General features: G+C 36.0%; 1 protein-coding gene across 1 annotated transcript in view; it reads left to right on the plus strand.

Moving 5' to 3' along the window:
• The window catches only part of LOC128226378 (polycystic kidney disease protein 1-like 2), a 66,803-nt gene that overhangs the window by 26,607 nt on the left and 23,448 nt on the right, over window positions 1-16,748 (plus strand). Inside the window, exons 7-16 of the mRNA XM_052936259.1 lie at window positions 1,894-2,128; window positions 4,050-4,575; window positions 5,860-5,965; window positions 8,197-8,324; window positions 10,088-10,216; window positions 10,477-10,584; window positions 11,066-11,186; window positions 14,278-14,437; window positions 14,768-14,897; window positions 15,413-15,671. Coding sequence (XP_052792219.1) covers window positions 1,894-2,128; window positions 4,050-4,575; window positions 5,860-5,965; window positions 8,197-8,324; window positions 10,088-10,216; window positions 10,477-10,584; window positions 11,066-11,186; window positions 14,278-14,437; window positions 14,768-14,897; window positions 15,413-15,671 — 1,902 coding nt within the window. The remainder of the gene's footprint in view (window positions 1-1,893; window positions 2,129-4,049; window positions 4,576-5,859; window positions 5,966-8,196; window positions 8,325-10,087; window positions 10,217-10,476; window positions 10,585-11,065; window positions 11,187-14,277; window positions 14,438-14,767; window positions 14,898-15,412; window positions 15,672-16,748) is intronic.

The raw sequence follows: 16,748 nt of genomic DNA on the forward strand, positions 1-16,748 counted from the left end.
TAACCTTTTGTGTATAGATTTTCCCTCGAAAATGTTGTCTGCTAAAACTTGAAGGTTATTATTTATACTGCCAATCACAGGTGTGAGATCCCACCGTGACGTAATAAAACCTCGTGGAATGGCAGTACTGTACAGTATGAAATTTCCCCCAAAACATTGATGCGTAAATCATTGAATATATTATGTCAGTTTAATTTACCATTAAAATCAATAAAGATTATAATTATTTGTAGAAAATAGTTTGTGTTACAAACATTATAGAGACAATAAGTAGCTGAGAAAATGATGAGTAAATTCTCTGCTGAGCTAATCGATGGCCAGCATGGTTTCGGTCGTAAAATAGGTCAAGTAAACAACATTTATGAAAGCGTTTGATGATTTAGCTCTTTTTATTCATTACTTGGAAAACATTTATCGGCTTTCTTTTTGTAAAGAATTTTATGAGGGGGTAATAAAGTTAAACAGACACTCTGGACTGCATCTCTCAGCTGGATGACACCGGATATTCCTGCCACATTTCTGTGTATTATACACAAGAACATCAATTGTCGGCTTTTTAATCCAGATGGGTCTTTTTTATGATAGGGGTAATAAAATTTAGATCGATCCCAGCATTTTATTACCCTTTGATTTAATGCAATAATGACATTTCAAAGAAATGTTACAATTCCATCTTGGAAATGCATTCACAGATGAAATAAAATAATTTAATATTTCATCATTGACACCATTTATTAGATAATTTAATTATCTATAAAAAATGTCTTAACATAAAAAAGATTTGGAAACAATTATTTGGAGTAATATTGATTTTAAGGTCATACTGCTGTATTCATTTGCTCATTTTCAAATATCCTGAAAAGTACCTATACAGATAAGGACTGCTTATCAGTAAGATGGCTATTGACTGGGAGGTGTAATCTGGCCACTTGTCTATGTGCTAAAGGGTTAATGATTGTAACCTTTTAAATGGAATGTCCGCTTGTTCTTGTCTGATTTAAAATGATATTCATACTTTCATTTTTACACCTCAACTTCCATTCCTTAAATGAACTGCCTTTCCGCAATTCCGGTTATCATTTGATGAATGCAACACCTTCGGATATGTTCGGATCGCAATTCATCGCAAAACAATATACAGGGAAATTGTTGATCCTGTTATTGTTTGTATTGTGTCAGCAGGTCCCGTAAAATATAAATGAGCATTTTAGAAAGTATTCATTTTATGATATGTTAAATGTATTGTTTTCAATAAGTGTTTCAATTTTACGTTTCAAAGTGATTTCAAGTGGTTGATCTTTTCCCGGGTTATTGTGACATCATTAATTTTGATAAAATGTTTCCGGTTACAGTCCGGTTGTTTTATTTACAGAATGGGTAAGAAACGATTACTGAAAGGTTTTCGTAAATGAAATTAAGTATTTTGTAACAATTCTTGAATAAAATAATGAACTATTGGTGTCAATATTAAAAATGAATTGCGCAATTTATTCCTTAAAACATGACAGAAAAGGTTTTTCTCTCATTCTATTTAATCACAAGGTTGCGTATACTTATTGTTAATCCCATCAATTAAACAAAAATTGTTTTTCCATCATGAAGTCTGCATTTTCTTGGGTGATTGTTCAGAACTTTAAAAAAAAAATAACAATGTGATTAATGATATGGTTGTTCACTTTTAATAATATTGTGAATTTGTTCATGATGTGTTAAAATATTTGAACAAATCATGGTCGTCTCAACTAGGATCACTTCATTTCACAAATGGATCCATTTAACTTTTAGAGCATTAATGATTTGAAAGTTAACACAGATGTCATTTGATCATGTGGTTAACTTAAACAAAGTTCTGAATAACTGGGCTATTGATGACTTTAAACCTCCTCTTCCCAGATGTGGCGACTAGTGCCAAGATTCCTCTCAAGCTGATCATCCAGAAACAGGGTAAGACATTTGATCAGGTTGTGAGACATGCAAGGCCGGGTACCACCACCTTCAACATCACCCTGACCCGAGGAAACACCCAGACATTCGTGCTCGACCTGCCACAAAACTTGTCTTCCATTAAACTTGGCATAAGTGAGGAGGGTGAAGTTAATATTAAAGAACTGGTTGCCACTGGATTTAGGTAAGTGTTTACAGAAAATCTGTATTTAACACATGATGTTTTACTCGACTTAATATAAAACAGTTGTATGCGTTGCACTTCGGAGATAATACTGCAGCATTGATGAGCAGAGAGAAACATGGAAAATGTAGGGAAAATAAATTTTATTGAAAAGAACAACTTCATTTTTACCAGTTGTGGTTTTATACTGTTGTGTTTTTTGAAAAAGTCTGTATTTTTAGCTTTTATGTGCATTGACCCGTAAAGCTGCACTCTCACAGATTTACCGTTTTTACAGCTTTTTTATTTTTTGTCTTGCAATGTTTGCGTAAATATCTGCAAACCAGTGATAAAAGACTGCTGACAAAAAAATCAGATCGTAAATTTTCATATTTAATGTTTTATGGTACTAACGGTTTAAGAAAAATGCATAAAACATCAATTTTTGAACTTACATATAAAAATCTGCGATCTGATTTTTTGTCAGCAGTCTTTATAAAATAACTGGTTTCTATTGATTTTTGCAAAAATTGGCTCGTTCCAAGACAAAAAATAAAAAAGTTGTCAAAACGTTCAATCCGTGAGGTGCAGCTTTAATATTAAGCAGAGGTAGCAATATAGTGCCATTCAGGAATATGTCGATAGGTTTGTTTAATTAAAGGTTTGAAAACAAGTTCAACGTTCAATGAATCATGTTAGTTTTTTTCTCTATTTGCCAAACCGAGGCTATAATTTTTCCCATATCAAAGGGCCACGGCACCATTTCATTAAAGATGAAAAAAAACACACTGTACTGATATTGAAAATGACACTCCTATTTGAAATCAATACATGCACATGTATAACAAGCATAAATTTTGAGTGATAAACCTTCAACTACATACTAATTAATGCATTTATGGAGAATATTAATTACTGATTACAAGATTTTAACCATGTATTGAATAACTGAAAACGCACAAATATTAAATGACTGGTGTCCAGTCCTAAAAGATTTACAGTGATCAACTATTGTCTAGAAAAAACATGTTAAACATTTTAATGTCATGTTTTCTACGCCTTTCTTTCAAATTAAACACGGTATCCTTCATAAGAACAAGTGTTATTTAACTTATAAGGGCCCCCCCAAAAAATGATTTGGTTAGGGTTTCAATCTTTTAAAGAACAGGTAGGGTAGGTAGGCTTTTTATTTGTTTTATTTTTTATTAGGCTTTATATTAGAACGTCATTGCCATCATTGGAGAATGGTGTTAAAGTAATCTTCTGTATCAGTGTGTGTATACCACGTGATAAATGACGTCATATATGCTACGTCAGAAGGCAAAAATTTGCTTAAAATGAAGACTTAAAGCAAAGATAACTTTTTATTTACAACACCATTTTAAATGAAACAAAGGACAGTCTATGCTGTTTAAAGAGCCTCGCCTTTGTTTTATTTCTGAAATTTGATGAGGTCATTAGTTTCATCAAACACTTCGACAAACCTGTTTCCAAAATAATGTTTTGACACTGCTCCGTCAGACGGCCGAATTGTGAAAAGGTTTGTCGAAGTGTTTTAAGAAACTAAACTCGCAATCAAATTTAAAGACCGAAGGTGGGGCTCCTAAGCTGCGTAGACTGTGCTATGTTTCATTTAGAATGGTGAAGTAATCTTTGTTTAAAGTCTTTATTCGAAGCAAAATATTGCCTTCCGACGTAGCATTTATGACGCAATTTATCACGTGGTATACACACACTGTGTATAAAGCTTTAAAAGGTTTTAAACTACATATTAAAACACACAATTAACAATTGACATATAAAATGATAGGGTTAGCGCCTATTTCGTAGGTAGGGTCAGGGAAACCGAACCAAATGTGTTTTTTGTTTAGACCTTGGGAGTTAGTGTTCATCTTTGATTAAAAGCTACGTAGCCACAAATCTTTATTAAATGTGTATTTAGATACCCTGGAGACATTGAGCTGATAAATGCCGTGTATGGAAGAGGTAATGGTGACGGTGGTGATGTTTTGGACAACATCACCAGGTACTGCCAGGAGTGTGATCATCGCTGCTGTAAAGACAACACTTCCTCCTGTATTGGAATATATGCCGGCTGTGGCATGTTCTGTAGCCATCTCCCAAATATCAACATGACAGCAAACTGCACCGATTTGAACGAAGATTTGACAGCAAAAGATACCCCGGGCAATGTAATTTCAGGAAAAACCATATATCTGTCAGCTCGTGAGCCAAAGCTGGAAGAAAGCAATGTAACATCTTATGTACTCTACTTTACTGTGAGCGTTGACATTACCGACACCCAAACTAGAGAAGAGTTGATGTTACGTGACCCAGGCTGTCTGGGAAACGAGACCATCAGTGAATGTTATGTATTTTTGGACCTGACTACCACCCTGCGGAGCTTTCACCTGGGATGTTACTACTGGGATGTTGAAAAGGATGACTGGACACAAGAAGGAATGCAGGTTTGTTAAGTTTATACTAAATAGTCTGCTAACAGTGTCCCCTGGCAGGGCTTTTTCTGCATTACCCATGGGTCCGACTATCGGACCCATTCCCAAATCAAAATAAATAATAATAATTTTATTTTGTCTTAGAAAGTATTTTTACCTGTACTGGTTAATTTTCAATATCCTAATAAATTAATGTGATGTAAAGTTTTTTTGATTATTGAACTCGAAAATCATTGATTTTCATCACATTCAGAGATCAGTATGAAATATTATCTGTCATGATTTATTGCAATAGATTTTACACCCAAGGATTGATATATCAGCCATTTTAGGTCTTTTAAAGGGAAACAAAATAATTTTAATCATTTCCTAATTCACAGGAGACTAGACACCTTTTTTTTTTAATTGTAAAATTTCCCAATTTCGGCATTTTCATGACGCAAAATTTCCCAAAATGTTTAGGAACTTTTTCCCAAAATGGTCAGAAAAAGCCCTGCCTGGCCAGTGTCACTAGAGGGTACTATAAATTTTCCCTCCCGCTGTCCTTACTACTCGTATAGAAATGTGTCATAAAAAAATAAAAAGGAGTACAAACTGGTTAGGTTAAAATGGCGACATGGCTAAGTTACAAGTGAACATGAATCTTATCTAGTTAACCAGTTATTATGTTACTTATTAAATGGAATTCACAAACACGCTCAGGCCTGTTTTTAGTCTTATGATATTTATCTTACCAAAAAAGTATCGCGAATATTAACTAGATAGATAATTATCGCGAAAATTAAGTGGTTAACCCAAAACAATTTGTTTTGTGAACTCATTAAACAAAATTAATCTAAGAGTGAAGACTGTGATTTTTAGGGATATATAAACAAAAGCAAACAATTGTTTGTTTGGGCACTGAGAAAAATATGTTGGATTAATAACTAATAAAACTATGGATATATACAACAGTAGTTTTTTCAGATTATTTTTGTGAGGCATTAAAACCTATAAGGGACTTCACTATTGTATTGCTAGCAAATGACTGGTTATGTGAAAGACAAGCCTTGAGAAGCCAAAATTAAACATAGCCTTGTTTATAGACACAAGGTCCAAGGCCTAATATGCACATTATATTCAGAGATATGAATGCAGGGATTGAATTTAACGGTTGCTAACTCGCAAAATACGAGTAAGAATCGAAAAATGCGAGTAGAAAATCCTGGCACTTGCATATTTTTAACGACCACGTATTAATTCTATGTATTCGCTCAAACTGTCCTTTATTTGTTAAAAACTCCTTTGACATTTCAGATTTCTGACAAAAGTTTATCATCATCACCATCTATTGAGTGTTTGACCTCCCATCTGTCTTCATTTGGAGCGTCTGTTCTTGTGGCCCCAACATTTGTGGATCCAGGTTCTTTTCTTTATTTTTTTTCCATTACATGAAGCTTGTCAGAATTATTATCCCCCGCCGAATCGAAGATTTCAGGAGGGGGATATTGTTCGGGCGTTGTCCGTCCGTCATTCCGTTCGTCTGTCCATTCGTCCGTCCTGTACCATATCTTGGTAGGCATTGATCAGAAAATGTTCAAACTTGGTCAGAATGTTCCCCTGGATCAAGTCTCGACCCCTTTTAAAAGTGGGTCACATGGGGTCAAAAACTAGGTCACTAGGTCAAATCTTAGAAAAATCTTTAGAACAAACTAGAGGCATTATACATAGTCAAATATTCATGAAACTTAGTCAAAATGTTTTCCTTGATGATCTCTTGGTGGTAAATAAAACTGGGTCACATATGATCTAAAATTAGGTCACTAGGTCAAATCTTAGAAAAATCTTGTCTGGAACCATATCATGGTAATAATTTGTCAAGTTATGTTCATAATTGGTCATGATGTACCCCTTGGTGATATATGGACCACTTAAAAAAGGGGAAATGGGGTCAAAAACTTGGTCACTAGGTCAAATCTTAGAAAAATCTATAGGCATTATACATAGTCAAATATTCATGAAACTAATCAGAATGTTTTCCTTGATGATCTCTTGGTCGTAAATAAAACTGGGTCACATATGATCGAAAATAAGGTCACTAGGTCAAATCTTTTCCCCTTTTTAGGGAAATATTTTGTCCGGAATTGAAATGATTGGTTGGATTATGTCTTGGTCTTGATGTACTTGATGAAATATGGACTGTTTGTAAAGTGGGGCACATGGGGTCAAAAACTAGATCACTTGGTCAAATCTTAGAAAAATCTTTTAGAGACATTATGTATGGTCTAATATTCTTGAACCTTGATCATAATGTTTTCCTTGATGAACTCTTGACATGTTTTCATCTGGGTCACATGTGATATAAAAATTACGTCACTCGGTCACATCTTTCAAAAATCTTGTCCAAAACTATTTTTTGGTGGTGACTGGCTCAATAATGTTCAAACATGGTCAGAATGTTCTCTAAGGTAAAATTATGACTGCGTTTTAAAAGTGGGTCATATGGGTCAATAATAAGGTCAATAGGTCAAATCTAAAAAAAGCTTGGGAACACACTAGAGTTAATCTAATATTCATGAAACTTCATAAAAGTTGTTTCCTTGATTGTTGTTATATAGTTCAAAACTGGGTCACATGGGGTCAGAAACCAGGTCAATAGGTGAAATCTTTGAAAAATTGTGTTCTAAACCAAACATATGTATTGCATAGTCAGCTATGTACAAATTTGGTCAGAATGGTTGCCTAAATGAAATCTTACAAGAACTTTAAAACTGGTCTCATGGGGTCAAAAACTAGGTCACTAGGTCATATCTCACAGAACCGGTAGCAGTAAAACTAGATGAGCTTGAAAATAACACGCAGTGAACATGATCAACAGATACCTTAAAATGTCATTTCCCACTATTTACTGTTATCACTTCAGAAATGTCTGAACTTTCACTTTGAAATCATTCAAATTCATAGAAACTATTACAAATACTACTCAAAACTTTTATTTCAAATAATTCCATACAAACTCAAACTTATATCCAAAGTTCATAACGGTCCATTTCTCTGCAGCCATATTACATGTTTATATAGGAGTATTCCACCTACTTTACATTTCCAAACCATGAACCTTGCCTTATCAGGCGGGGGATATAAATTCAATGAATTTGCTTTTTAAGAGGTGTTTCAATTGAAATACTTTTTCTTCAGTTAGATTAAATTGACACTCTTATTCAAAATCAATACATACACATGTTTAACAAATATAAATTTTGACAGATAAACCTTTAACTACTTACTAAATTAAATGCAGAAATTTATGGAAAATATTAATAAATGATAACAAGATTTTAAGAATGTATTTAATAGCAGAAAGCGCAATAATAGTAAATGATGGGTGAATGCTAAAATATTTACTAGATCTACTATAGACTCATCAGGTAGAAATACCATGTTTTATGCACAGTTCTTTCAAATTAAAATTGGTATCCTTCATATTTATAGAACCATTGATTTCGACATGTAAGCATCCTTTTTGGTATATTAAAACAATATTATTAATTGTGGTAAATTTTATTTGGGAGTAAGAGTGCATCTTTATTAGCATGATTTTTCACTGAAAAGTATGAAATATGAAAGAGAAAGTTAACAATTTTTCTTTTGTAGATGACATAGTGCTATTCCTGACGTTTTTTGAAAACCCTGTTGTGGTGACAGTCGTCATCATGCTGTGGATAGTCTACTTCTTTCTTATACACTGGGCCAAACGTTACGACAGGAGGGACATCGAACAAGTACATCTTCATTAATTCATACCCCGCTTTACAAAGCGTATCTTAACATCCATCCTGATCATCCTGTCCTTCCCTCTTCCGAATCCTGTTCATAACTTTATCATTCATGGTGAGAGATTTAGAAATAATTAACAGAAATGATCATTGATATGATGAAAATGTGTTGTGGCAAAGACCAGGCTCCATAGCTTCAGGATTAAGATCACTGCATGCCCCAGAACTTCCTCTCTTTTGCTATACAAGCTTTACTGTTGATAGTGGTCTATAGCTTTGTCATTGAGGGTGGGATGCGTAATTAGTCATCACGGTAAGATGACAAGTTATAAGGCTCCATGCAAGGATTGCTAACTTTAGGGCCAAGGTCACTGTGTGCCTCTGAACATTTCCAGTTTTACTATACAAGCCTTACTGATGAAAGTGGTTTCTAGGTCCATAGCTTTGTCATTAAGGGTGGGATTTAAAATCAGTCACCACTGTAAGATGACATGTTATTAGGTGCCACACCAGGATTCCTTCCTTTTGGGTCAAGGTCACTATGTTTCTCTGAACAGTTACAGTTTTACTATACAAGCTTTACTGATGATAGTAGTTTCTAGGTCCATAGCTTTGTCATTAAGGGTGGGATTCGAAATTAGTCACCACCGTAAGATGACAAGTTATAAGGCGCCATGCAAGGATTCCTAACTTTAGGGTCAAGGTCCTGTGTGCCTCTGAACAGTTTCAGTTTTACTGTACAAACCTTACTGATGAAAGTAGTTTCTAGGTCCATAGCTTTGTCATAAAGGGTGGGATTCGAAATTAGTCACCACCATAAGATGACAAGTTATTAGGAGCCACGCAAGGAATCCTAACCTAAGGGTCAAGGTCACTGTGTGCCTTTGAACAGTTTCAGTTTTGCTCTACAAGCCTTACTGTTGATAGTGGTTCTGCCATTTATGGTTAAGTTCAGAATTAATTTGGCAAAGTGACCAACATAAAATGACGACACACATCTTAATCCACTAGATCAAGGTAACTTGCATGGCTTGGTCAAAACCTCTGCAAAATATTTTAGGCATGTGCTTTTCAACATCAGCTTGACACTTAACACAGGCTAGGTTAGATTGACCTTGTTGCAAATAAAAGAGATGATGCTTTACACTATTTAATCATGTGGTATGATTTTTATTTCAATTTATTTGCCTTAGTCATGCAATAAAATCCTGTGTCGAAGCAACGTTCAGGGGTAGTTATGGCTTTTGTGATATCTCGAGATGTCATTTTTAATTATTTTCCCAAATATCTTCAACCGCTTGAAGATTAATTCAACTTAGCACAAATGTTCACCACATTGAACTTGCACATTGAGTGCATGTTTCAGCTAAATGAATCAAGGTCATGATCAGTTTTTTGCAATTTTAAGAGTGACAATATAGAGGTCAAAAGTCACATAGCCATTTGATAGCAAAGTCATAGATGTCAAAGGTCCATACCAGACCAGAACTGTTTGGAACATCTTTGTTATATGTAAACTTCATGTACATAGATAGTCGAGCAACCACTATATGTACCTTGTAATCATCAGGTGGGTCATGGTGATCCCTTGTTTAGACAACCACCCAAAGGAGCAGTATTCGTATCTTGTGTGCTTCAGGTGGGAGTTATCCCTTGTTTAGACAACCACCCAAAGGAGCAGTATTCGTATCTTGTGTGCTTCAGGTGGGAGTTATCCTGTGTTTAGACAACCACCCGAAGGAGCAGTATGTGTATCTTGTGTGCTTCAGGTGGGAGTTATCCTGTGTTTAGACAACCACCCGAATGAGCAGTATGTGTATCTTGTGTGCTTCAGGTGGGAGTTATCCCGTGTGTGGACAACCCCCCTGATGACCAGTATGTGTATCTTGTGTGCTTCGGTAGGAGTTATCCCGTGTGTGGACAACCCCCCTGAGGACCAGTATGTGTATCTTGTGTGCTTCAGGTGGGAGTTATCCCGTGTGTGGACAACCCCCCTGAGGACCAGTATGTGTATCTTGTGTGCTTCAGGTGGGAGTTATCTGGTGTGTGGACAACCACTCTGAGGACCAGTATGTGTATCTTGTGTGCTTTAGGTGGGAGTTATCTGGTGTGTGGACAACCACTCTGAGGACCAGTATGTGTATCTTGTGTGCTTCAGGTGGGAGTTATCCCGTGTGTGGACAACCACTCTGAGGACCAGTATGTGTATCTTGTGTGCTTCAGGTGGGAGTTATCCCGTGTGTGGACAACCCCCCTGAGGACACCAGTATGTGTATCTTGTGTGCTTTAGGTGGGAGTTATCTCGTGTGGACAACCACTCTGGGGACCAGTATGTGTATCTTGTGTGCTTCAGGTGGGAGTAATCCCGTGTGTGGACAACCCCCCTGAGGACCAGTATGTGTATATTGTGTGCTTCAGGTGGGAATTATCTCGTGTGTGGACAACCCCCCTGAGGACACCAGTATGTGTATCTTGTGTGCTTTAGGTGGGAGTTATCCCGTGTGTGGACAACCACTCTGAGGACCAGTATGTGTATCTTGTGTGCTTTCGGTGGGAGTTATCCCGTGTGTGGACAACCACTCTGAGGACCAGTATGTGTATCTTGTGTGCTTTAGGTGGGAGTTATCCCGTGTGTGGACAACCACTCTGAGGACCAGTATGTGTATCTTGTGTGCTTTCGGTGGGAGTTATCCCGTGTGTGGACAACCACTCTGAGGACACCAGTATTTGTATCTTGTGTGCTTCAGGTGGGAGTTATCCCGTGTGTGGACAACAAGCAGGGGGACCAGTATGTGTATCTTGTATGCTTCATTACCGGCTGGTGGAAACATGCAGGGACATCTGCCAATGTCTACTTCTACATGACAGGTATATTCAAAAACCTACATTTAACCTAATTTTTATGAATAATATATGATAAACTATGCTCTTGTAAGGTTTTCTTTCTTGATGCATGGGGAAGGGGGGAGCAATTAATCTAGGGTTTATGCTTGACCTTTTAACTTGAATTTGGTGCATACCATATTTATATTACGTTTGGCGTCTATAATGGTAGCAGTTTTAGCAAAATTTTGTGTTGACAATAGATTAAATATGTATTATTTAAATCATAATCATTACGTCTGACTTTACAGCCATGGGTGTTAATCCTCTGTTTGCATTAATAAAAGTTGTTTTTTGTAATGTGTTGACAAAAACACATTTAGGGAAGGGATCAAGGCCATTCTGATTTAGAAAAAAAAATGTGTTGTTTCGACTTTTTGGGAATCCCTATTGTTCATGCCTCTGAATGGTGTCACATATAGCAATCACACTCCCATCCTTGTCACTATGTCTGTTCAAGGTTAAGGTCTCACTTGCAGCTTAGTGTTATACAATATGGATTTTATAGTAATAATTTATGTCTTGGTCGTAACTCTTTTTTTACTATTAATTGGAATTCAATCGTTTTATACAGGATTTTAGAGCATCATTGGCAGTAATGTTGGCATAACATTTGTGTCCTTATCTTAAATGACAAGGTCACACTTGGAGATCAATGTTCCCCAACATGGACTTCAAAGCAACAACAGTTATAAAGTTTTTTTTCCATTAATAGAAATTCAGTATATCTCCACTAAATTGTAGAGCACAAGAAAAATATGTGTGGCCCATAACTTTGAGTTGAGCATCACGGGAAGTTGTGTTGTACACAAAAAATGTGTTCTTTGTTTTAAAGGTCAAGGTCAAACTTTGCAATCATTAGATTGTAGAATCCATAACACCTTTTCACGTCTCAGCCATGACTTTAAATATTCATGAAAATACACAGAATTCCCAAGCTTCATTGGAATATTTGTAGCACCAGACATTTATGCGCTCATCTCAAGGTCACTTTTAGAGGTCAATGTTGCATAACATGGATTTCATAGCAATTCTTCTTAACTTAAAATATGGTAGGTTTGTTACTTGTGCAGACAATAACTAAAGCATTTTTTGTTCAATCATGAAGCAAGTTTGGGACAATGTGTGTAAGCATACTGTTTTAGTCAATTTGGTTGTAAAATAAATTATACCAGTTATTCCCCTTTTACCTGAAAGTTTCACATGTATATCTTTTGCTGGTGTGATTTAGCTATTTATTGACCAATTGCAATAAAACTTTTTATTCCTAGTAATGGGGAAAATGCTGAAATAGAACTGAGTTAAAAAAAAATCATCCCACCCTGTATATCCAAAATAATATAGATGGTTTGATCAAGTTAGATTGAGATAAATCGACCTCAGTTATATCCCAAATACAGTGGGGAAGGCCAAAAATTAGAACATTTCAAAAGTTAATATTTTATTTGGTTTTGACGAACAATCATTTTAGGGAGTTAAACATCAATCTTGTGCGACAATTTTTTTTGTGGTAATAAGTTGACCAAATATAACAAAAGAAGATTATATCAGATTTTGGACCAAATTAAAATCATTCGCACAATTTCGAAAAAGTATTTTTACAAAAAAAATGTTTGTGACAAAATGTCCCAGAGGTAACCTTATCAACAATGCCTTGTGAGTTCTTAAGGATATTTTTATAAATGCGAAAGATATTAGATATTCAATAAAATTATTAAAAATAATGGATTAATTTCATTTCCTGGTTAAAAAAAGCTGAACTATCTTTCCTAAATAAGATGCAATCACCACTAAAGCCTCCAGACATTGTTGATTGGATTGTACAGACTATTTTGACACAAAAATATTCATTTTGTATCAAGACATTTCGGGAAAAATAAAAATACTTTCCGATTTGAAATTTAATAAAATGTTCTTTCATAAAATTGGCTAACTATTAATTACAGCTTCACATGTTGAAACAGATATATGAATAATGCTTACTAAATATTAGGGATGGCTGCTGAACGAGTAGTAAAATTGGTACTTGAGTACTCTGACAATCTTCTGATCGAGTACTCGGGTACTCGATAACTTGGATAACTTGAATTGGTATTCGGGAAAGACGAGTTCGTGTATGCATGTATCGTTCATGTACTTTGTGCGTTGGTCGTAATATTGGCTGTTTTCATTTTTAAATATGAATGTCATTATGCACCTAAACAGAAAAACCATTAAAAAGAAAACAAACGTTGTTTTATGCTTTTAATTTGTTAATCACGCCTTTCATTTCATTGTATACATACTTATGTACTACAAAATAAATGGGAAGGAAAACTCGGATCATATTCGGATAGATAATCGAGACCACAGTCAATAATGAACAACATTTAGAATTACAATGAACGAAAATTATTTATAAATTTGATTAGTTGTTTTCTCTACGAAATAATATTTAAAATGACAGTTTTTCAGACTGTAATATTGTTGTTTACCTCATTAATACTCCTAATTCCTGGATTAAGATACATCATTCAGGAATCATTGTATGTAACGGTCGTTACTAATTCGCTCGTTAACGTCCATTGTTTGGTGAAAAAATTGGTAAACAAAACAATTCTGTATGAGATGTACCGCTATCACAACTTCGCTACCACAACTTCGTTAATTGGCATCAGTGATATTTGCAAATAAGGGCCCTTTGTTGTCATTTTTCAACTCTCACATCAACTGTCATTTAATTTATTAGGGTCAAATGTGTACACAGCGGGGATTAGAGGGACCGTAAATTGTCTCCTTGAAAACGCGCCCGATCTGATACTTACGTCTGTAAATCGTGTTTTTGGTGAATTTTATTAGAAAACTATATTTTTTTCGAGTACTCGAGTAGTGATTTGGTATCAGGGTACTCGGATGATTGACCGGGTACTCATTGCCATCCCTACTAAATATTGAACTTTAAACACTAAATACAATTTATAATGATCTTTTTTTTTGTCCTTCAAAAACTTTTGCACTTTATAAGGCAAAGTTCAGTTGGTTAATTACTTATAAGTTGTGTAATACTGACTGATGTACAATGACTGCATGATTCCAGGGACTGATGGAGTGAGTGGAAAGAAGCATGTGAACACTGCGGACCGAGTGTGCCTGCAGCCGGGGAGTGAAGACTGGTTAGTGGTCACAACAGAGCACAGCTTGGGCCACATCTCCTCCATCACAGTCTGGCATGACAACACAGGAAGCAATCCACACTGGTAACATATTTAGCTCTGCCATTGGTTGCCATGATAATCTGTTTTCATAGGAACGAACATTGTATTGTTGGCAACGCAGCAGTATATTTTTATAACATCATCTGTATGTGGAGGTCACTGGATTTGCTGAATATTAAACAAGATCATTTTTTTGCCGAAAACTCGAGTACTGAATTAATACTCGGGTACTTGACTCGAGTACTGAATTAATACTCTGGTACTTGGACACTTGATCAAGTACTGGAGTTCTCGGGTACTCGGTAACCATCCCTAGTTTGTAATAGTGACAGTGATTGCGTCTGTAATGGTGGAGTGTGTTGGATGATCCAGGTACCTGAATCAGGTTCATATCAAGGATGTTGAGACTGGCTCGTCCTGGAACTACATCTATAATGACTGGCTTGCCGTGGATATGGGTTCCCTCCTCTCCACCACAGCTACCATTGAAGCCACATCGGAGGTCAGTGAACAAACCTCATTCCTTAAAAGTGACACATTTTATACTTATTATGTCTGATAACTGTGGTCTTACGGTTTAAGGTCGATGGGAGGTGATAACTGTCGGGGAGCGGGACTTAACTGTGGCCCAATACCTACTCACTCGAGAGAGTTCGAAGGAGTTGCAAGTCTAACTGAGCTTAATTCCTAGAAAAGTCAAAGTGTAATTGACATGTATATCAAAAAAAAAGATAACATGTTGTTCAGTATGTGTTTTTACGAAAGTATTAACAACATGAATGTCCTTCTGAGTCAACTTAACATGGTTATATTGTTGCTGATATTGTCACTAATATAAAGGGAACTGGTCTTTGTGGCCAACCTAGGGGATTTTCTTGTGAACTTTCAAAATGAACATAAGACCAGTAGTTGGTTTTATCTAAGACCTAGGAGGATGTTATTTTAAGTAGGTAGCTGTTTAAAAAAATTGTTGAAAATACATGAGTATCAGTGCAACGAAGTCCTTATCATCGTCAGGATCAGATGAGGGTGAAGCTGAAGTACAAGTTCATGATCCAGTTTAGCCGGGAGATAAGGAACGGCCATTTGTGGATCAGCATCTTCTCCAAGTCCCCAGCAAGCCAGTTCACACGCGTTCAGCGGCTCACGTGCGCCCTCTCCCTTCTGCTCTCAACTATGTTAACCAACCTCATGTTCTACGGCATCCCCACGGACGAACCCGCTGACCAGGTGAAGGCTGGGCCCTTCAGTCTCAACCTTACACAGATTGTTATTGGTATGTGCAATTTATCTGGGTGAGGAATCATGTGACTTCAACGGGGTTCTCACATGGGTCACCACAGTTTAAAACCGATGTAAACAAGCAATAAAAGAAGTGAAGTGCATTCCTTAAAAACTTTTATAAAGCAAAGGATATGATAGTATTTCTTTGCCTATAAAAGACCTTGCTGTTTTCTGCTTCTCCACCTGTGAAATATTTTAGATTTGATTGTATTTTAACGATGCAATCCTTGGCAAAAAATTCAAATTGTTATTATACTCCGACAAACGAAGTTCGAAGGGGGTATATTGGAGTCACCCTGTGGTCGATCGGTTTGTCGGTCGGCACTTTACCTTGTCCGGAGCATAACTTAAAAACTACTGGATGGAATTGGATTGAACTTCATACAATGGTAGAGCATAATGGGAGGAAGTGCAGTGTACAGTAACCATAACTCTATTCTTGCTTATTACAGAGTTATTGCCCTTTGTTACTTTTTTTTGTCCGGAGTATAACTTGAAAAGTACTGGATAAAATTCATTGGAACTTCATACAATGGTTAAGCACAATGAGAGGAGGCGAAGTGTTCAAGAACCATAACTCTACTTTAGCTAATTTCTGAGTTATTGCCCTTTATTTGTTTTTTTTGCTGTCAATTTTTCCAGACATTAATTGCAAACTACTTGATGGAATTTATTGAAACCTCATACAATGGTAAAGCACAATGAGAGGAAGTGCAGTGCACAAGAACAATAACTCTATTTTAGCTAATTACAGAGTAACTGCCCTTTGTTTCTTTTTCTTGTCCGGAGCATAACATGAAAACTATTGGATGGAATTTAATAAAACTTCCTACAGTGATAGATCATATTGCCCTTTGTTACTTTTTACTTGTCCAGAGCATAACTTGAAAACTATTGGATGGAATTCAATAAAACTTCATACAGTGATAGATCATAATGAAAGGAAGTGCAGTGTACAGGAACTGCAGTTGTATTTCAGCTAATTACAGAGTTATTGCCCTTTGTTATTTTTTTGTCCAGAGCATAACTTGAAAAAAAAGTAACTTAACTCATTTATAGATGGTTATAG

This window comes from Mya arenaria, chromosome 1 (assembly GCF_026914265.1).
Source record: "Mya arenaria isolate MELC-2E11 chromosome 1, ASM2691426v1".
Lineage (NCBI taxonomy): Eukaryota > Metazoa > Mollusca > Bivalvia > Myida > Myidae > Mya > Mya arenaria.